Below are 23,498 nucleotides of genomic sequence, written 5' to 3'. Positions count from 1 at the left end.
CGCTGTAGTGAAATGAAAAGTTGTGTGTTTCGCACGGCTGCTTTATTTGCGCTCGAGCCTTTGAATAATTCCGCGCTACGCTCAGGATTCTATTTTTGACTTGCTTCACTCGTGGTTCAACCTTAGAATCCTTCGTTGGCTGGAAATTCAACAAAACTCTCGACAAAATAACAACTTTGCAGGCATGCACTACAAATAACTATTACTAGCTTTAAAGACAGGAATTTAATGTTTGGGGTGGTTAAAAAGCGGAAGCTATTCAAACAATGAGGGGGTTTTATGACTCAAGAGTCACAGTTTATCTCACCTTGAAAAAGTGCGTAACCTTTTTTATCTTCGCACTAAAACCTTTAGGCCTCTAAAACTTTTCGGTTCTCCTTTAGAGGCATCGGAATCTATTAAGAACAGACCAAAGTGAATTTCTTATCCTATACCTGGTCAGTTATATTGTAATTATTTATGTATAACTTTTTCTTCTAAAAATTTCAAGAAACTTCATTCGTAGTTGTAATCTCCTTAGGTAAATTATTTGATAAAGTACTGGTGAATACCCCGCGCGGGCTAAAACCCTACTCTAAGACCATCTTCGCATTATTGCCTTTCTAATGAAACTGGTTTGGAGAGGCTCTTTGAGAAGAGAGAACTTTGTGTTCTATTGCAATGCTCAAACAGGTTTATTTTGATCGTCTTTTTTCTCATAGACGGAACCCTGGTTGAACGACAACACAGAAGTATCACAAGCAGACGAATACGGACTCCGTTCTAGTTGGCGCCCACTCCGAGTTAGAGTAGCTACCGGTCGAGGGTTCATGGCCATCCGGTGTGAGGCTACGCAACCCAGCAGGCCACCTTACACCAGGTCTACAAACGCCAGCCTCGTGGTCGCCCGGTCACCTAACTTGTCTATGTACACTGCGTCTGGTATGTACCACATTTCCTCAATGATATTGCTAATGATTTGTTGCCGTCTCGGCAAGTCGCCTGACTTGACAACGGTAGAGAATGCATGGCACGCAAACCAGTAAATCACATTACACCAGATATACAAACGCCAGCATGATCGCTCGGTTATATCATTGTCTATGTACCTACTACATTGCGTCTGGAATGTAGGTACCAATTTAATCCATGAGCTAAGTAGGCGTCTCCTGCTGGACATAGGCTTAATGAGAGCGCGCCTCCAAACTCCTTCATTAGTTCAGCGAGTTGGAGATCGTCCTACACTGTGCTTACCTCCAGTGCGCAGTCTCCACTTCAGGAGTACTTGCTCCATAAATCGTCGGTTCTGCAACAAACATGACCTACTGGTTGTTACCCTATATTGCCGAAATATAGCTCTTGGTAAAATAGCTCTTATTTTTACTTTATCCGCTGTTCCTGTTTTGCCCTTTATGTAAGAACTGCATCCCTTTCTTTAAGGGAATAAACTATAAACGGAGATTCGAACGTTCTGAGAAGAAATGAGACTGTATTTTTGCCTATCTTTACTAAGAACTTTCTATTTGTTTGATAGCCACAATTTGGCAAAATAAACATGATTTGATTTGATTTATTTCCGATTTTTACCGAAAGTATGTTTTGTCTTGTGCATGTGAGCTATTGTCAGGATTTTTTTGAAATCTAACCGAAATTTTGTAGTGATTTTAACTTACTTTGATTTTTACATCTATTCCTTGTCCACAGGCTCAAGTTCCACTAAAACGGCGGTGGTGTTGGCGACGTGTTTTGCAGTACATATATTTTCTAAATACAGTGCCTTGAGTAAACTCTAAGCGTGGGCGGATAGAGTTTGATAATTGTATAAACGATAGTACATAGGTAGTTAAAACTTTCCACCCACCTTTCTCTAATTGTAGCACTATTTTAAGTTATTTATGAGAAGCAGCGATAGCCTAGTGTTGAAACTATCGTGAGTGATTTCAATTACGAGAATAGGATGGGTTGTTACGGCTATACTCACATAATATTTAGTCGATAACTGAACCGCGAGGCGCAGCGAGCTGAGTCCGTATGAAAAAGGACCCCGGCTGAGTTCGAAACTAGTCGGGCTTACATCGACTAAATACGCGAGTAAAGCCGCAACAACCTATACAATAGGCTATTATAAGTATGCTTAAGATGACGGCCTCCTATATTCAGGGGGTCCAGGTTTTGATTTCGGTCATGCACTAACTTTTCGGAATTACATGCGTTTTAAGCACTTCAATATCACCATGAGGAAACTTGCATGTCTGAGAGTTCTCAAAGGTGTGTGAAGTCTGCCATTCCACACTTGGCCAGCGTGGTGGACTAAGGCCAAAACCTTTCTATTCTGAGTGAAGACCCGTGCACATATAATATGTCAGCAAATATTTGCATTAATTCGATTGATAAGTCCATCTCTAAACTAGAATGATTGACTGACAAGTGTAAATTAAAAATTTATAACACCCCCGACAAGTGAAGGTTACAGTAACTAGAAAAGAGCCGATAACTTCCAAACGGCTGAACCGATTTTCTTGAATTATAGCTAAGAACACTCTCGATCAAGCCACTTTTCAAACAAAAAAAAAACTAAATTAAAATCGGTTCATTAGTTTAGGAGCTACGATGCCACAGACAGATACACACGTCAAACTTATAACACCCCTCTCTTTGGGTCGGAGGTTAATAAGTCAAGAGCAATGCCACAATCTATCTCTACACAGTATATTGTCAAAGGAATTGTAGGTATATTTTTTAAATCCCGTCAGTTAGATTGGATTGAAAATATGTAAATTCATAAAGCTAACAAAAATTAATGTTTTTAAATAGCTTTAAAAATATTCAGTTTCTTGAATGAATCACAAAAATTTTCATTTTATCTAGTGCTTTTAGTTGAAAGCATTCTTCGAAAAAAAAATAACAACTAGGCACTTTTAACAGAAGCATCTGGTTATTCAAAACGTAATTAAATGGCAGTCTTGGACTCCCTCTTTGTTATTATTTTGCTACTTTTATTAACTTGAAAGGCTTTCCCGGAAGCCTACCGCTGTTTAAGACAAAGAAATACGGTATTAACTCGTTTCGAATTATATACTTTTCGGCAGCCATCTTTAGATGCTTCTCAAATAACAAAGGCCGTTTTTGCCAAATTACGGAGATTATTATAATGACTTAGGGACTCGCCCTGGCTTGCCTCGTGTTGAATTTCTAAAAGTGTCCTTTCTCAGTGGGGGTCTTCAAAAATCTAGACACTATACTCATAATCATTATCATCAACCGATAGACGTCCACTATCAAAGAGCCACAGCTGGACATAGGTCTTTTACTGAAGATCTAAACGCCACGGTCTTGCGCCGCCGCCATTCAGCGGCTGCATGCGACTCGTTTGATGTCATCTGTCAGGTGGACAGTTGGGGGCTTCCAACGCTGTGCTTTCGCCGCGTGCGAGGTCGTCATTCCAGCACCGCGGGACCTCAACGTCTATTCCTTTTTCAAACTATGTGCCCTGTCCATTGTCATTTCAGCTTCACAACCCATTGAGCTCTGTCGGTTACTCTGGTTCTTTAACGGATCTCCTCATTTCTGATTTAATTACGTAGAGAAACTCCAAGCATGCACTACACTTCAGTTACACAACATATTTTTTAACCCCCGACCCAAAAAGAGGGGTGTTATAAGTTTGACGTGTGTATCTGTGTATCTGTTTGTGGCATCGTAGCTCCTAAACGAATCAATCAATTATAATTTAGATTATTTTTGTTTGAAAGGTGGCTTGATCGAGAGTGTTCTTAGCTATATCTAATCGAAGAAAATCGGTTCAGCTGTTTGAAAGTTAAGCTCTTTTCTAGTTTTCTTAAAGAGGTTTTTGTGTCGGGGGTTTTTAAAATTTTGAGTTATATGTTTCTACTATATCCAGTGGCCTAAGCTGTATATATTGATATGTCAATCAGTCAGTTTATAATAGTTAGTCCGACAAAAGTTGGCAGAACACAACATGTCAATTTAGTTGACAGAATAGTGTACTTCCAAACATTTTAGCAAACAAAAAATTGGACGTGAAATCAGACAATGTTTTTCAATCGAAAATCGGCTGTGGTTTTATGGTTAAAAATGGTTTTATTATTGTACCTTAGCTTATTGTTGTACTTAAATATTTTTCTCGACTTTTAATCATTTCTTTTCGTTTGTTTTTGTAAATAACAGCTATTGTTTTTCATTATTAATTTTGCTTATGTTTCGTAGATAGTTCTATTAATACTGGTAAAAAGTGATAAGCGTGGGTGGAAATATAAAAGTCGTATAAAATATTAATATATTATATTATGTAATTGAGGAAATAAATTCTATAAATATAGCCAGCACTGAATTTCGATGTTTTCTTACACGTAAAATTTGTAATTATATTTACATGTGTTGTGAAGGGAGCCAGAGTTGACAAAATTAAATAATATCTGTAAAATAAATTATTACCCGTAAATATGAATGTTGTTTAATATAAAGGAGATCATTATTTTTGGGCCTTTTCTGAAAGTGCCGGCCAACGAAAAAAAATGGTACGGATCGTTAGAACTAGCCATTTGGAGTAATAGTTAATATGGCAGAAAAGTTGTAGGATTGCTCTGAACCAAGTTATACAAGGTCGAAGATTCGTCATTTTCATACATTTTATTGATTTCTAAAAGTGCTGGGAAACATAAAATAATGTTAGATATTGCTAGAACTAATGATTTGAAGCAATTGTCATTATGACCCAAAGGCTGTGGGGCCATTATATGTCGTGTTATACAAGTTATACAAAAAATTAATATACTTTGTATAATTAATTGTAACCGATTTTATGATTTTGTTACTGTTCTGATTGTTTTATACGAATTTGAATACACGTACAATTATTTTGACTCCCACGAAGAGCTGGATCAGCTGCAATGTGGACAAAATTCGTTTATCCAGATAGGATTGTATGCGGCCTTGGTGAATTCATCCAGCCATCTCCCAAACTTCTGCCACTGGGATATCTCCGGCGAGCTCTGTGATGAATGCACCATTTGGTTATAAGTACTGTTCACCATAGTAACTACGGGCTTGCTTCAGTCGATAGCTGCCCAAAGCAACCTGCGTCGATTCTTCTGTGAATCTAGGAAAGTCATTGAACGGAGGATGTCGGCTTCCATAGCCTGGAAATGAGCTCTTCTTCTATTATAATTATTGTGTGTGATAACAAGTTCTGCTTAACTGTTTTGCGCATTGACCAGTTCATGGATTTTGTCAAGGAAATCACGTCTGTAGTACACGTTATTGTCTATCAGAACATGATAGCTGTTTAGCGATGTTACCGCGATCCTGAAATAATCGATCACGTTACTTAATGCCCGGTCACTCTGATCAATTCTGAGCAAACGAAAATCTCTTTTAAAGCAATTGTTCATCACTTCCACCATCCAGTGGCAAATGGTAACAAGCTTAGATTTATTGGTTTGGTCAGTAATTAACTGGGTTTCATTTAAATGTTTTGTTTCTAGCATTTGTGTCACATAACCGCATGCCTCAAGAAAGAAAGGCTATCTATATAGGGCATGTACAGACAGATACAGGCATGTACATATATCTTCAGAAAAGCACTAATTACTTTTTTCAGTGAAAATCATACCCTAACCACAAGTTCTGAAACCACTAAAAGCCTTTATATTTGTTGCGATGGAACAATAATGTACACGCTGCAGCAACTTACAATGCCTAGATTTTAAATGATACCTTAAATGATATAGAAGATTTTTACTGGATTTTTATCTTAGTCCATGGTTTTAGAGATACCATAAACAATCTTGAGGTAATCTTTCTTTCTTGAGGTGTGCGGTTATGTGGCACAAATGCTAGTAACAAAACATCAGTAAAAACCCAGCTAACTACTGACGAAGCCAATAAATCTAGACTTTTTACTATTTGCTGCTGGATAATGTAAATGGTTATCGACCGCTTTGGAAGAGATTTTTGTTTACTCAGGGTTATTCAGGATTTGTAACCGGACATTAAGTAACATGATCGATTATTTCAGGATTTTGTCAGCATTGCTGAACGGCTATCATGTTCTGATAGACGTGCATGCACGTGATTTTCTTGACGTAATCCATGAACGGCCAGTGAGAAAAACAGTTCAGCAGAACTTGTTATCACAAACAATATGTAATTATAATAGAAAGAGGGCTCATTTCCAGGCTATGGAAGCCAACATCCTCCGTTCAATGACTTTCCTAGATTCACAGAAGAATTGACGCAGGTTGCTTTGGGCAGCATTCGACTGAAGCAAGCCCGTAGTTACTATGGTGAACAGTACGTATAACCAAATGGTGTATTCATCACAGACCTCGCCGGAGATATTCCAATTCGCAGTGGCAGAAGTTTGGGAGATGGCTGGATGAGATCACCAAAGCCGCATACAATCCAGGTATGTATAACGAATTTTGTCCACATTGCAGCTGATCCAGCTCTTCGTGGGAGTCAAAATGATTGTACTTGTATTCAAATTCGTATAAAACAATCAGAACAGTAACAAAATCATAAAATCGGTTGCCATTAATTATACAAAGTATATTAATTTTTTGTATAACTTGTATAACACGACATATAATGGCCCCACAGCCTTCGGGACATAACGACAATTGCTTCAAATCATTAGTTCTAGCAATATCTAACATTATTTTATGTTTCCCAGCACTTTTAGAAATCAATAAAATGTATGAAAATGACGAATCTTCGACCTTGTATAACTTGGTTCAGAGTAATCCTACAACTTTTCTGCCATATTAACTATTACTCCAAATGGCTAGTTCTAACGATCCGTACCATTTTTTTTCGTTGGCCGGCACTTTCAGAAAAGGCCCAAAAATGTATGGAGCTAGAATGATCTCCTTTAATATGTTAACGTGTATTGTCACTTACACTTTAATGTATTACTAAAGCAAATATCGGCTATACACACGTCATGTCCAATTTTTGTCGGTGTATGCCCGACTGATATCGGATACGTCCGGGTCTTTAGCCGCTTTCACAGTGCACTCAGCGGTCAGTTGCTGCAGTTTACCTGGTGCCGTACGGATGCAAAACCTGTTGGACGTACACCGACCAAAACTAGAGCATAATAACTAGCCGATTTCTTATTCAAACTCACATAAAAATATAAAACAAGTCTAAGAATTACTTGTGACAATTCACCTTAATTCTTTAATTAAATTTTTACTTTGCAACGAAACGTAAATCGATTTTCATGGCCTCTACTTGTAGGTAATAAATGTATTTCGTAGCTTATTTAATTTATTTTTAATCTGTCTTGAATCATATGAGTTTATGTTGAATTTGGAGTTAAGCTGTTAATAAATAAATAATTTGTATGAATGTCGTAGTCAATAAACGAAGCTTCGGCGTTCCTTGGTTTAACCAGTTAAACAACAATTTTCTTGTAAATATGTAACCGAGTAACGTAAATCGACCAAAATTCAAAAACTCAACTCAATCGGTCCCTCTATCAGTCGCTCTATACAAACGTAGTTTGGTTCTCGTTTGAATATCCAATCAAACTCTATGTACTTTTATAGGCACGTTCTAGAAACGAATACCTATAGTATGCGACAGGTCGAGATGGCAATCGGTGTGGGGCTGTGGGGACTCCCGCATACCTGCACAATGCGGGATAGCGTGGGTGGCGGGTGTACGGGGCATCCCCCCGCCTCATTAATTGCCATCTCGACCTGTCGTGTACTATATGTCTGTGGTTTGCCTCGTAAAAATAACTAGTTTTAAAGTTACACGTTAACAATGGATGTAAATTTTTGAATCAATGTAACTTTGAAACTGGATATTTTAAGTACAAACCCCCTTCTTAATGCCAGATTTAACCCCCTCTTAATGGCCCGGGTAAAATAACTCGAAATCAAAGACTGATGTCTGACAAACCGCAAGAGGTCTTAGTGAAAGGCTAAACCTTCGAGCTTTGTGTAACTAGTTTTCAGTTAACCCTAGGAGATATCGAGTAATCAAAGGGTGAAAATCGATATTTGATACTCAATACAAGCCCTGAAAGCTTTTAGGCTGGGCGCAAATTGGCTTAACAACTTTATCAACTTTTTTTCAGCACTGTGTAAACTAAACTGATTGTTCTCGATGGTTGCTTCAAGTCGAGCGCAAGAGCATGCTATTGCAATCAACTTTGACGGGCTGTACTTATTCACGAGTGAGATGAGTGTTGTATGTGACAACGCGAATTAATGTTTAGTATCACGTATTTTTTTCTTTAAATTTAAAATTAATTAGTGTTTTGTAACAAACCAAAGGCATTTGAAATTATTATTTACTAAAGTTTGCCATATAGCGAATAGTTTAGTAATTTTGTAGTTTATAAAATATGCACGGAATTGTCTCAAAATGTGGCTCAAAGTAGACATATTTCAAGGGTCATTATTTTAAAATAAATATGACTCTACCAGAGAGAGAAGTGGTGTCGATGATAGAATGGTAGTCAATGTGCGCCCAGCCTTAGAAAAATCTAAATTGATGATTATATTATGTTAGCCAAGATTATGTTTAGCCAATTAAGACCTCTAAGTCTGAAAATGATCTAGTTAAACCAAGGATCAGTAGAAATGTTTTGACTATAAGAGCCACTACATACTAGTGTTTTATCAGCGTAGGCGTTCGTAGAAGATATGCGCAGCGCTGATACCGTAACTGTGTTAAAATAAAACCTGAACCGTGCGTTAGCGTCATAATAATATATAATCATGAACTTTTGAGATCGGTTTTCACTAGCTGATGTCGGCGACTTCGTTCGCTTAGATTTAGGATTTTAAAAATCACGGGGAATTTAGTGGATAAAAAGTAGCTTATTTTATTTCTCTGGGTTTTTAATTATATCCATACAAAAATTCACGTCGATCCTTCGATGCGGAGTGATTGAAAATAAACCAATAAACAAATCCATATGGGTAGTGATATTAGACATAAAAGTTAATTTCAAAATTTATGTTCGCGATTGTACATGATACGTGTGATTTGCAAACGTTTTACGAACGCCTACGCTGTAAAAACGCTAGTGTGTAAGAGCTCTTACTTAGATATAACACAATTAATCTTATTCGGCCAACGAATATTAAGCTAAATTAAATTGAAGCTAATTTTAGTCTTATAACAAAGGATCTCTGGGTATCATTTCGCATAAGTACTGCCAATTATTTTAAGTGTCGTACAATTACTATCTTGACTATTTTATTATTCTAACCTATAAAATCTTCATCTTAGAATTAAAATTTGGTATGCTCGGTCCATGTTTTACGGCTCTCGAACATTTTAATATACACTTTATTATATTATTCATACATTAATCTCGATTTTTCCGTCCGCAACTTTTTTTTGCACAGTGAATGGATTTTTTATGGTAAAAGTTTGGGTTTGAATTTTTTGAGTTTGAAACAGCAATCTTGTTTGATTAATGTGGTGTTTATGTAATTTTATGATGCCTAAAATGCAGATCATGAAATAATGCTTCTTGTTATTAAAATATATTTTAGCATTAAATAAAAAAGAAACCCGAATACGTAACTTAGTGCGCGAAAGGTCGAGATAGGAATCGGGAGTAAATGAGCATCTTCTAGGCAAACCGCCTTAGGCTACCATCATTTCCCTTAGTGTGATAATGGCCAAGCGTGTGTCTATCCATATAATATAATATTAATAATGCGTAAGTGTGTCCATCTGTCTGTCTGCTACCTTATCACGGCCCAACAGTTAAACCGATTTTGATGAAAGGTACAGAGTTAGCTTACATCCCGGGGAAGAACATAGGCTACTTTTTATCCCGGGAAAATCAAAGAGTTCCGGGGAATCCGTTTAACCAATTTACATGAAATTTGATACAGAGGTAGCTTGCGTTCCGGAAATTAACGTAGGCAACTTTTCTTCCGGAAATCCGGAAGAGTTCCCACGGAATTAAAAAAAAAACCAAAATCATGGATGAAGAAGCGGGCATCATTTAGTAGTGAATAAAAAAATCAAAGAGCGACCATGACGTTACGATTACTTACTACAAAAATAATTCAACCCAAAATACGAAACATAACATACGGCTATCGGTTTACTTGATACAGTGAGCATTTTCTTTATGGTATAACGATTTTAAACTAAGTCGATTCGGTTCGGTTCGTGAGTTTGTACGTTTGTTATTTCACAGTTGGTACGTGGAAGCGAATTCTGTGTGACATTTCTGACAACAAAATAACTAGGAGCCGTGTTCGTATACGGTTTATTCAAAGCGTCACTGTTTTTGAAGTCCACCCTGTATGTACACTGCGGTGGGCATGTATTAGCAAACAAAGTTTGGGACATGATTTTTATTTGATTATAATAATCTGATCATTATTTATGGATATTTATTCATCGCTATCATTTATTTCAATATTGTTTTTTTGGAAATAATTTAGATAGGCACCTCCTACAACTAATTTGTATAATGATTTTAACACTATTAAACAAAAAAAATTGCAACAGATTTTTCAGCTACTTCCACTTGTCCGATACGTCAGAGTTGGTATTAGCTTTTAATTGTTGGATTATTTTAAAATTTGTAAATATTTTTATGTAGGTACATGAGTATCTTATTTTATTTATTTATTTATTTATTTATTTATTTATTATGAGGTACGCCCACAGCATGTTCACAAAACACTTAAAAAATACAATAGTATAGTCTTATTCAGTGTGACACACCACTTACGGGCACACACAACTTATGCGGGTAACACAATGTAATATACATGACCGATCGCAAAATATTAGTATATAATAAATATGGAAAAATTATATAGCTCCGAAGGATAATATTTCTAAATATTTATTATCAGTTTTTAATTACCTAAAATGAAGGCACATTTGTTACATTTTTTAAATTTCGTTTTGTACATGCATTGATATCAGTCATATTGCTAACATCAGATGATATTTGTTAATCATATAGTTCAGAAAAGTAGTCTCCAATCAAATAGCATATTAGATAAGAAAACTGGTAAAATATAATAGCTGGTTAGTCTTTTGTTAGCATGATGAAGAAATTTTTAATCTCTTCTAATTCTATTTATTAGGATCGTCCGGGAAACAAGGGAAGAGTTGGCGTTATTATTCAAAACTGTACCAAGTAATTGCTTACTCAGAAGAAAATCTGCTGTAAACGCTTTGTACAGCATGTTGCAGTTATTGTCCGCGTATAGAACAATGGTTTTTGAATATTTTTAGTTTTAAAATGTGTTTTGGCGTATTTGTGGTTATCGTATAGTTCACATTGGACTCTGCAAAGCGTGAGTTTAGTTTTAATCAATCTATACCCATCACTAAAACGTGAAATTTCACGATAATAACTAACATGATTTAGACGGTAGAAAATTTGGATTTTTTAAGTTACTGTACACTTAGCTGTTACAAGAAGTTTATCTAGAGTCCTCTCAGTTCTATTCATATAAATGAAGTTTGGTTCTCTTCTAAATATTAAACAATCAAACTCTTTTGTAGGTCCACGTTCTAGAAACAAATAAGAATGTGACTGTATTTTCCATAATTCTGTTAAAATGTGTTTTAAAATTACCTATACTTGCTCAAAAATTTACATATGTAGGTACCTAAATGTTTTCGTGGCGTAACTTTGAAAGTATACATTTTTACGGAAATCTGAAAAACCACAGACAGATATTATATGTTTTTAACCCCCGACCCAAAAAGAGGGGTGTTATAAGTTTGACGTGTGTATCTGTGTATCTGTGTATCTGTGTATCTGTCTGTGGCATCGTAGCGCCTAAACGAATGAACCGATTTTAATTTAGTTTTTTTTGTTTGAAAGGTGGCTTGATCGAGAGTGTTCTTAGCTATAATCTAAAAAAATTGGTTCAGCCGTTTAAGAGTTATCAGCTCTTTTCTAGTTTTCTTGTAGAAAAGAAGGTTAGATAACCGTTAGGTTCATAATATTATGTCAATAGACAATAATGTCAAGCTGTCAAGATGGACGTTGCCTAAATACATAATTATTTATTTGAAAATGATGTTTTGGAAAACTCAAATACTTTGGATCGTCGGGGGTGTTATAAATTTTTAATTTACACTTGTTAAATGTGACTACAAAATTTCATTAAGTTTGATTGGTTAGTATTCAAAAGAGAACGCAACTACGTGTGTATCGAGTAAGCGCGCTAGGGTTATTATTCTTATATATTTTTTAAAACATGGGCCGAGCTACTCAATAAATTGTGCCAAAATCTACAAGTAAAAAAATGTCACGCTAATGTAATTTATAACCGACCGTGTAAATATATTATGTAAACTTAATAAAAAATATAGTAACTAATTTTAAGGATAAAATCTATAGTCTGTTTGTTTAATTTAGTTTTATGCAAAATGGAGATAAATTACTAAAACCTTATATAAATTAAATAAAGATAAATCACTTATAACTATAACTCAATAATAATTTCACGTTGGCTTTCGTATATTGTGGAAATATGATATTATACGTTTGAACGTTTTAATTATGGAAGAAATGCTATTCATAGTTTGAACGCATTATACCTCTTTTGCGGCAAATCGCGGCGTTTTAAATTAAATTTTAATTGTGTTATTTATTTTTAATATAAAAAGATCATTATAACTCTCATTTATTTATTTTGCACATTTTACCCTATTTTTAAAAATTGTTCAAAAATAACAGAAATAACAAAAAATTAAATAACAGAAACAACAGAAAACTAAAGTAATGGAAGAAAGAAAAAAAAAAAGATTATTATTGGTGTTCCGGCACGGTGCCGCGTAAAAACCGAATAATCGATAACATCACACCAGGTGAGATTGCAGTGAAGGTTGTAATGAAATATTAAAATTAGGTTAAAATATTAACAGATAAGCAAATCTGATGGCAGATTATTTATTTGAACTGACCCTGGTTTGACTGACAAAGGTATAGTTTAGAGGTCAGCACATGCACTGAGAAAAGCACTATAGAGATGAAGAAGTGACAACACTCGATGCTACATAATATTGTACAGCATAAGTTTTCCTAGGAAACCCTGGCTTTATACAGCTAGAACTTGATTTGAGATTTCAAGAATAATTTCTATTGTCGCTATTCCTGAGGCAATATTTCTGTAGCTAAGCAATATTTAACAATATTAAATATTGGTGAGAATATAATACGGAATATGTCGTGATAATATTGACAGTTTGCTCTGAGGTTGTTTTAGGACTTGACCCGCCAGGGTAAATGTTTGCCCGAGTACACAAATATTTGTTTTGGCCTCGTATAGGTACGCCCTGGGCGACATTGCATTCTTATCCTAGATCTTTTAATGGAATGATATTTTAATGGTCCAGTCACTAGGGAGTTCACCTCGGTATGAAACGGAAGGTGCTGAATATTTGTATGAGCATTTATCATAGAATTCTGAATTAATCTCAAAAATGAAATATCACGTTTCCTTTGCTTCAAATCGTATTACAGTGGACCTATGTCCACTGCTGGGGATAGGCTTGTAGTAACTGCCACATACCACAGTCTTAAGCCGCTATCATATAAGTAGCGGTTACCTGCGAATATCGATGCCTGCGACTCGTTTGATGTCGTCTTTGCACCTAGTGGAGTATCTTCCAGAGGTCTCCATTTTAACACCTTGGGCTAGGGTCCCAAGGTGCTAAAATGGTGACCTCGTACACATCTTTTAGTAATTTATCTCCACCATAAATGTGTTGATGTTGAATATGTTTTTGTGTACTGTCTCATTTCTTTTTCAAAATATTGTGATCGTCCACCTTTTGAAGAGTATGGTCAATTTCTAGCACTATCAAATTGTTCTGTGATACATGTGTTTATTAGTTTGTATATTATAATTATGTGCATTGAACAGACGACCCAATTTAGTTGGCACCAAACATGTCCAAAAATATATTTCTGTCGTATTGTTGTTGGTAACAACATTGGTACAACCATTGTTGGTAATTCAATAGTCGGCACCAACCATCCATCCTATTCCTGTCAAACTAAATAAATGTTGGATAAGGTAGAGCAGATAAATTTAAGGTAGCGGTTATTTGGTGCATATAAAAACGCAAACATAAGTAGTACAGTGGTCAAAACATAAAGTTGCAACATGGCTGACTACAGACTAGGACACAAAGTCTGGGCTGATATTTGTATACTTCGTAGTTATACGCGTCGTATTTAGGTTATTTTTCGATTACTTTGACGTTACATAGTGCATTTCTGGGCACTTATAACCCGGCATGCGCAAATCCACTCGAATTTTCCATTTGTAAGTTGCGTGCAAGCGCTGCGTGCATGCTCATGCACCAAGCAACCCCAACCTTCAGACCGGTGATTGGCACCAACTAAGTTGGCCCGTCTGTTGATAGCGTTAACGATTATGTATTATATTATAACATTGTCATTGGGTGTCACGTTCTTAATGGCGGCAAATAAACGTAAATACAAAAAATGGTTTTTTATTTCAAACGAAAATTTTCTTTCCATACCTAAAAAATTTAATTTCAATTTTTTCCACGAAATCCATGAAAATATTAAATGAATTAAATGTAACACATATTTTGTTTGTTGGTTTGTTGGTTTATTGGTCTCTTGCTTTGTCCTTCAATGACGTTACAACGGAGCAACGGATCGACATAATTTTTTGCATGGGTATAGTTAAAGTTCTGGAGAATGACATAGGTTGGTAGGTGATTTTCCGGCATAAGACGTAGTAATATCCGTTTCCAGGATGCAAGCTATCACTGTGGCAGCTTTGGCCAAGATAGTTCAGTGATTGGCCGCGAAACGATAAGAGACAGACACATTTTTCGCATTAATAATATATTAATTACTACCTGATGTCCGCGACTTTGTCCGATTGAATTTAGGTTTCTAAAAATCCAGTGGGAACTATTTGATTTTCCGGAATAAAATTGCCTATGTCATTCTCCTGGCCTTTAATTACGTACGTACATCCATCACCATCAAAAATCAGATAGATAGATGTTGCAGCGTGATTGAAGGACAAACCATCAAACAAGCATACTTTCGCATTTATTACGATGACCACCTTAGTGCAGTGGTGAGCGCTGTGGTCCTATAAGTGGGAGGTCCATAGTTCGCTTCTCGGCAGGGGAAACTTGGGAATTCTTAATTTCTAAATTGTCTCTGGTAAGTATGGTGTGGTAGGAGGTGGCTGGTTACCATCCTACCGGCGATTAAGCGTTCTGGTACGTTGCCGTGTAGGAACCGACAAGGATTTGATATTACTTCCATACCTCTGCCAAGTTCCGCTTCCATCTTAGACTGGATCATCACTTATCAATCGAAAATAACAGAGTAAGTGATAATTATGTACAATATAGTATTAATTAAGTTTGCCAGCTATTTCGTGTGTTATTTTTTAATAATTTATAGACTAGCACTGGGCTGCATTCAGACCTGCTGGCAAGAGGCAGACGCGCTTGCCTAGAAGTTGCCTATTCACTCTTCACTTGAAGGTACCCATATTATAGGTGGAAGGGAAAACTGATACTGGAAGGGCGTTCCACATCCTGGCGGTTCGGATTAGAAAAGAGGAAGTGAATCGCATTGTACGTGTTCGAGGAATTTTGACTACGTCTGCGTCGCATGTGTCTGCGCCGCAGCGCACGTAGTTCAATGACGGTCCATGCTTTACAAAATCTGCTCTGCTCTGCCCTGCGTGGACCTGCGTCGCCTGCGTCTCAGCATACGCCTAGACTTATGACGTCACATCTGTGAACTCCACCCAAGCTCCTTTACTAAGCGAGCGTTTTGATCTTTGATAAAAGTCACTGATTTAACTAGTAGTCATCATCCCTATTTATAGTAGATGTATCGCGTAAGTCTGCCCAACCCTGATGTAGACTCTAGTAATGCATTATCTATGCATATGGTATTTGTTAGCTAATTCGTGTGCCTTCACACTGGAGTATAACTAATAAAAACATTTTTTTACTAATCAACTCCTATGAAGTTGGATAATATAAAAAATAATGAGCATATAATTAAATTTTCTACATTAAGTTAATCAATATACTTACAACTATAAAAATAACCATTTCCTGCTGCACTTTATTGTTGACTCCAAACCATAACAGTGTGAGGTTCCAAAAACAGTTCCATCTAGAAACCTACCTACTCATAATGTTGGTAGTACTATTGCTAGTATCCCTCCTGGGATTCGTCGCGCAAGAAGCAACAGGCACGCCAGTAGTTCACCCAATCTGGATAGGAGATAGAGAAGCTCCTTATGAAGTACGCATTAGTCCGGTATGTAAATACTTATAAAAAACTGTAACTGAATGATTTATGTGCATCTAGACATTAAATATAATTATTTTGAAAATTTTAATTTGAGGAAACATAATTTAATAAGAGCCCAAAACTGATTTTTTAAAATACTAACATCCATACTAATATAATGAATGCGAAAGTCTGTCTGTCTGTCTATCTGCTAGCTTTTCACGGCCCAACAGTTTAACCGATTTTGATGAAATTTGGTACAGAGTTAGTTATATCCCAGGGACATAGGCTACTCTTTATCCTGGAAAATCAAAGAATTCCCATAGGATTCTTAAAGATCCATCCGTTTAACCGATTTAAAATATGTGGTTCAGAGGTAGCTTGCGTCCCGGAAATTGACATAGACAAATTTTAATTCCGGAAAATTGAAGAGTTTCCACGGTATTTCAAAAAAAAAAAAACCTAAATTAACGCGGACGGACGTAGTTAGGCGCGTGCACCATCTAGTAAATTTATAATAATGGTTATGGTCAACTCATCAATAGCTGTTTGGTAGTGACCAAAGACTGGTCTCCTCTCACAATAACAACGGTTTAGTCCATAGTCATCTTTGAGAACATGGACAAATCTCAGGCATAGTACAGGTTTCCTCGCGATGTTTTCCTTCATCGTTAAAGCAAGTGATATCTAATTGCTTACACATATAAGTTTGAAAAGCGAGAGGTGCATGGGACCGAACCTCTGACCTCCCGAACAGGAGGCGGGCATCCTAACCAATAGGCTATAACGTCTATAGCATTCTTTTTAAAGATTCCAATATATCTCACCAACGTCAGTTTATTTTAAAACTAGCTGATGCCCGCAGCTTCGCCCGCGTGGATTGGTCAGATCCCCTGCAGCATCAGGATTAAGGAGTTAGACTCCAAATTTTTTATGAAACAATGTCGCAAAGTTCCTCTATCGATTAAAAAAGAAATGACGCAAATCGGTTCAGAAATCTCGGAGATTTCGGTGTACATAGGTTGAAAAACACAACTCCCTTTTTGAAAGTCGATTAAAAAAGTAGCTTATGTTACTCCCTGGTCAATTCTCTACTTGTCTGTGAAAATCCCGTCAAAATCGGTTCAGCCGTTCCCAAGATTAGCCTTTTCAAACAGACAGACAGACAGACAGACAGACAAAAATTTTAAAAACGTGTGATTCAGTTATAGTATCGTTCAAATAACCATATGAGCTTAATATGCGGTTGTTATTTCGAAATTACAGACAGACACTCCAATTTTATTTATTAGTATAGATAGTATAGATAAAAATAGCGAGCAAACAAGTAGGCAGGTCACATGATGTTAAGTGATTACCGCTGCTCATGAACATTTGAAGCACCAGAGTAACCAGCGATGCGTTGCGGGCCTATCAGAAATTTGTTGGTCCATCCCTTGAATAACCCCCTATTGTAATCTAGTGGGAACACCGCCGATGGGAGTTGATTCTACAATTTGTATTGCGTGGAAAAACGGATTAAACCAATTTGGCCAAGGCAGAACAAGTTTGACCTAAAATTGGGTAAATCTGGCCCAAATTGAGTAATTCCATTAACTCCATTTCTAAATTTTTAACAGTAATGTTTTAAAACAGCGTCATATAGTTGTAGTTTTAATCGTAATTTCAATATTATAGAGATTTTTTCCGCAAACGACAGCCACTGGCCATATATTGCCTAGGAATAAATAAATTATCAGTTAGCCGGTAACATAGACGGAACGATGTTTGTAATACTTAAATATAAAATCAATAACAACATTATCAATCCAGTTACATAAGGACGACTGTCCAGAGCTGGTAGAGAAAGTAGAAATCCTTTTGGTGGTGAAAATGGTTTAATTAATCGGTTTACATGAAATTGTACATAATAAGTATAATTAAAATAAGTGTGTACGTCCGTTTCGCACCGATGCTAGGTAACGAAGGCTTCGAGTGTAGTCTGCATTCTGTATATGGTGTTATTTGACTCTCTCGGCACGTTTTGCTGATGAAGGAAGTCGTCCAGCGTAACACCTCCCCCATTGGATGCGCAATTATTCGGTGATGCTGAAAGTGAAGCCGAATATTGCGGCATACTGGTAGTATTAAAGAAGTTCTTGATTCATGGAGTAATGGTTGAGTTGCTCTCTCTGAGGGTTTCATCTATCTGCTGTAACGGCATGATTTTAGTAGATGTGTTCTCCGGATGAGTTGGTTCTTCAGTCAGTGATATCTTCTGCTCGCATAATTTTGAAGAATTGACCTTCGGGCATTCAGCCTCTATGTAAATGAAAGCCTTAGAATTGGTTGATATAAGAATGTGCAGGTGGTACTATAGTATTACGTTACTTGAAATAAGCTAAACTGATAAAAATGCTAAATGTAACCAGATACCTTAGGACTACGTTGGCTCAGTTCTGTAATTGATGCGTTGCGCTAAATTTCTAATTAAAAAGCATTAATTGGATAAAATAATATTATACTTATAGTGTAGTCCTATCAGTAGGATGAAATTCGATCGTGGGAATGTCGCGAGGGCTTGGAAGTTAGATTAGATACCTAACGGCTTAAAACGTAATATGAAAATACATTTTATTTGACCTGTTTAAATCGGGATTTTGGAAAGGGTTTTTTGCGGTTTTTTCTCGAAGTATATATGTGTATAGCTTGGTTGTGAATAATTGAACTTTGGATAGGGATTTCGGAATTTTTGGGTAAGTTAGTGCAAGTGGTGTCAGCATGAAATGAATTTTTGACTGTTGATTTTGAAAATTTAACAGATTTTGATATTTTAGAGCGATTAATTTTTACTGGTATAGTTTCTTTCAACTGATCGTCTGCAGTATGCTTTACTTTCTTAACAATCCTAAAATTGTATTCTGCTAATTTTAAATTCCAACGCGTAATACGAGGACTTAGGTCTTTTAAATTCGATAAATCAGGAAAATCGGAAATGATTTTGAACTTTCTGCTGAAAAGATATGGCCTAAAGTACTTAGTAGCCCAGACTACTGCGAGAAAGTCTTTTTCTGTCTTGGAATATTTAATCTCGCTATCATTTAAGGTTCGGGATGCATATGCAATAGGTACATCGGTGCTAATAGAGCCTTGGGACCATATTGCATTTAAACTCATATCAGAGGCAAAGGTTGTCAAGTTAAATTCCTGTTTAAAATCGGGATGAGCTAAAACTGGGATACTTATAAGTATATACTTACAAGGATTTTACAATTTTCGAAAGAATTAATGAAATCTGAATCATGATTAAGTTTTGCTCCTTTTTTCAAGCAACATGCTAAATAAAGGCTTAGTCGTTTTTGCAAAATCTGGTATAAATCTTCTGTAAAAGCCAAGGATACTTAAAAATTCTTTAATTTCTTTGCGACTGTTAGGTAATGGAAAATTTAAAACATGTGAAATATAATCTGGGCTTGCTTGTATGCCATGCGGAGAATAGATATGGCACAGAGGCGTTTCGTGTTTAAAGAATTCCGATTTATCAATTTTAATTTTAAAATTCGAACTCCTTAATCTTTCTAAAATAGCACGTAAATTCATTATATGTTCCTGTAACGATGTAGAGAAAACTAAAATTTTGCCTAAGTAAGCTATGGAATTTGGCAGGCCTTGAAGATAATTGTCAGTAAAATTTTGAAAAGTCTCATTATTTAAATTAAGACCTAGGGTAGTAAAGTACAAGCACCTTCCTAATTTGTCTAAAACGTCGGTTAAATTTGAAATCGGATACGAATTTTCCATCGTACAGAAGTTGACTTGTCGAAATTCTTGAGTTAAATTTTCATTTTTTAAATAAAATACATCGGAATATTCTTTGGCTAAATTAATTAAATTAGTAGCCTCTTCTTCATTTAACTGATCTATGGGCAAACGTGATAATAAGAACTCGTAATTCTGCTTATATCGTCAGCAGCGGTGTCAATTTCATTTTCGCACCGGGTCGACATGTTTTCTTGGGAGTTATAATATTGGTCAGATTTATAATAATTTACAGGAATTTTGGTTTCTGGAACTTCCAGTAGATTTAATTCCACCTGTGGGCAATTTTGTGGAACAGGGTAAGCTTAACATGGGATATAAGTACTTGATGGGTATTGAGGTTCTGAAGGAACGTGTTTTTGGGACATTGAATATCTTCGTGATCTAGAAGGGAATTTTGTGTCACTGAAATAATTTCGCTGTGAATAAAAAGAATAAGGTCTACGAGCATGCTTATAATGATTTTGGAAAAACTTAGTTCTATTCTGCAGATGTATTATATTTAATTCTTCTTTGGCAAATGCGAGAGCAGTTTGTAATGTGGGGGGTCTCATAAACCTTACTCTTGACCCTAAAGGTTCTCTTAAACCTTTTAAGAAGGTTTTGAGGGCTAATTTTTGGTAAAGCGTTCTTTTTACATCGACAGTAGTTTTGACACTTTCGTGTAGCTCTACGTACGTAATAAGTGTGCAGAGTAAATTTTGAACCTTTTCGTAAAAGATTTGAACTGTATCAGGACCTTGAATTAAATATGATAAGTCTGTAAGTAAAGCTATTTCGTCTCGGTAATCGGAAAAACTGTTCATTAATGTTGCTTTAATTTTATTCCAATCATCGGAAATTCCGTTGGCTGATATGGTTCTTGCTGCAGATCCAGTAATTTTATTAAGAATACCACTAATCAAGGAAAGGTTTGAAAGGTCATATTCTTGAGCGGGATTTAAAAATGAGCGCACTAATTGGTCGGCTAAATTTATAAATCTAGTTAGTGTGTGAGAATTTCCATCAAAATTCGGTAAAAACTTAAGAGACTTATATATTCTATCTAACAATTCTACTTGACTAAGTTCCGGCATTTTTTTTTTTGATAACAAAGTAAAAACTATCTATCGAATAATTAATTAACAAAAACTTATTAAATTAAAATAGTATCTGTAATTAAACTACGCGGGTGAGCAAAAATCGTAATATATTATAGTACCCTGCGCAAAAGTTAATATAACAACCAATAAAAAGGATTTCATCTACTTACAAAACCAAAGTCGCTGGCGAGCTTCGATCCATCGATTTCCAGTATGACTCGAAGTCTTCAACGGCAGCTCCTATGACAGTAGCTCCTGGTAGGTTCTCTAGTCCTGACAAGGAAGTTGAAGGCGTTGACCTGATTTTTAGGGGATGCACCACGACGACCTTGAACATCCAGGACTATCCTTTAAGACTGCGCCAGTTACATAAGGACGGCTGTCCAGAGCTGGTAGAGAAAGTAGAAATCCTTTTGGTGGTGAAAATGGTTTAATTAATCGGTTTACATGAAATTGTACATAATAAGTATAATTAAAATAAGTGTGTACGTCCGTTTCGCACCGATGCTAGGTAACGAAGGCTTCGAGTGTAGTCTGCATTCTGAATATGGTGTTATTTGACTCTCTCGGCACGTTTTGCTGATGAAGGAAGTCATCCAGCGTAACAATCCTTGAAAACTTTTGCCATTTCTCTGCACATGCATGCTGGTCACCTAGCTACTTATATGATAACTGTGTTTTGAATATTACTTTCAGGTAAATTCATTATCTTTTAGACAAGAATGGAATCCAAATATCACCTGTGAGCCTGTGTGACTAGCGCTGAGTCGATCACCCTACCACTATTATCCGTTCACCTATATATTCAGCATAGAGATAGGCAAAAAACTGAAATAAATTTTTGTCAAAGTACATTTTTTTCCTTTATATACGTCTCCTATGATCTACACTAATATTATACAAGATAAAGTGAAACAGCACTATAGAACCCGACTACTACCCGCTGACTGCCGGGAGGACTTGCCGATAGATAGCGATAGATATCGCAAAATTGTTTTTCGGTCGCTCGCTGTATTTTAAGATGTACTTACAATATTTATATTTATGAACTGAGAATTTTTTCTCTTTCATTTGATATCCCACTCGATACAATAGCAAAAAAATTTTTTAGAGACCCTTACTTTTTTGGTCGATTTCTATCGTATAAAATGTAGCCTATGTCACGCGGGCCATGATAACGAATGATTGACACCTCATTCATCAAAATCGGCCCAACAATTTAGGCACTATGGTGGAACACACAGAATTTGATACAAACATACATAAATATACGTACATAGACTGCTAAATCATAACTCTTCCTCTTGGCTTTACCGTAGATGGGTAATTTATACCACGTTATGAAACGTTCAGAAACGCGGTTTATCCTCATAGTATTTACTTATACAGCATAGGTTTTAGAGCCCGTAGGAATACTTAACATTTTTTTTAACTATTTAATTACTCCATTTCAGCTTTATTTAATAAACCATATAGTAAAGTTCATTAAATCATAAAAATACAAAAATCATATAATTACATTAAAATAAACAAATCTAAATCTAAATCATAGATTCCAATCTAAATCTAACATTAATTTATTAATCGTATTTATTTATTATTTATAAAATATACAACAAGAATAAATTAATTTTAATTTAAGCGACAAAGTTACTAAATTGTATACTTTGTCATATCTTCTGCTTCTTTTTTTTTACTTGACTGCGGCAAAGCCGCAATCAAAAGCCGGAAGGGTTATGATTTTATTTCACTCAGCTATACAAGTTAGCCCTTGACTGCAATCTCACCTGGTGATAAGTGGTGATGCAGTCTTACTCTTGGGAAGCGGGCTAACCTGGAAGGGGTATGGCTGTTTTTTTTAATTAAACCCTTGCCCTTTTGGTTTCTACACGGCATCGGAACGCCAAATCACTTGGCGGCACTGCGTTGCCGGTAGGGTAGGAACTAGCCACGGCAGAAGCCTCCACCAGACATATTTCTGTTATCTATACTGATTTATGTGGTGTACAATAAACGTTTATTCATTCATTCTTTCATTTCAGATTGGCAGACAAGGATACCCTGATGGTATCGACAAAAATCCCAATAACGTTTTGCCCTTTTAATACCCTTCTGACTGCTCTGAATACTGATAGACTTCTTAAAACTTGTAACATACAAGTTTTAAAAATATAGTAATAAAGTTGAAAACTAAAACCCGACTTCGATCGTCCTAATAAACGCTGAAATAATGGAATAAAATTGTTTTTCTGTTGTTTTGTATATTTTAAGAGAAAAAAAAAGATTTTATTCATTTAAAAAAAAGTGTTGTGTGTGTGTGTGTGTGTTGACCCCCACTTTTGTTGATG

The 23,498-nt window shown here is 36.0% G+C and overlaps 1 protein-coding gene and 2 long non-coding RNA genes across 3 annotated transcripts in view; 2 read left to right on the top strand and 1 right to left on the bottom strand.

Moving 5' to 3' along the window:
* The window catches only part of LOC123872219, a 42,779-nt gene extending 40,887 nt beyond the window's left edge, over positions 1 to 1,892 (top strand). Inside the window, exons 5-6 of the mRNA XM_045916405.1 lie at positions 702 to 921; positions 1,684 to 1,892. Of these exons, the coding sequence (XP_045772361.1) occupies positions 702 to 921; positions 1,684 to 1,772 (309 nt within the window). The 3' untranslated portion in view covers positions 1,773 to 1,892. The remainder of the gene's footprint in view (positions 1 to 701; positions 922 to 1,683) is intronic.
* Positions 1,893 to 15,959: 14,067 nt separating this feature from the next.
* Positions 15,960 to 23,351, top strand: LOC123872220. The gene is made up of 2 exons (XR_006797429.1): positions 15,960 to 16,297; positions 23,193 to 23,351. It is a non-coding gene; the product is annotated as an uncharacterized LOC123872220 (long non-coding RNA).
* Positions 17,573 to 21,838, bottom strand: LOC123872224. The gene is made up of 2 exons (XR_006797433.1): positions 21,321 to 21,838; positions 17,573 to 20,343 (listed from the first exon to the last, which is right to left on the bottom strand). It is a non-coding gene; the product is annotated as an uncharacterized LOC123872224 (long non-coding RNA).
* Positions 23,352 to 23,498: the final 147 nt, after the last annotated feature.

Source organism: Maniola jurtina, chromosome 14 (genome assembly GCF_905333055.1).
Source record: "Maniola jurtina chromosome 14, ilManJurt1.1, whole genome shotgun sequence".
Taxonomy (NCBI): Eukaryota; Metazoa; Arthropoda; class Insecta; order Lepidoptera; family Nymphalidae; genus Maniola; species Maniola jurtina.
This window is presented reverse-complemented; position numbering and strand designations above follow the sequence as displayed.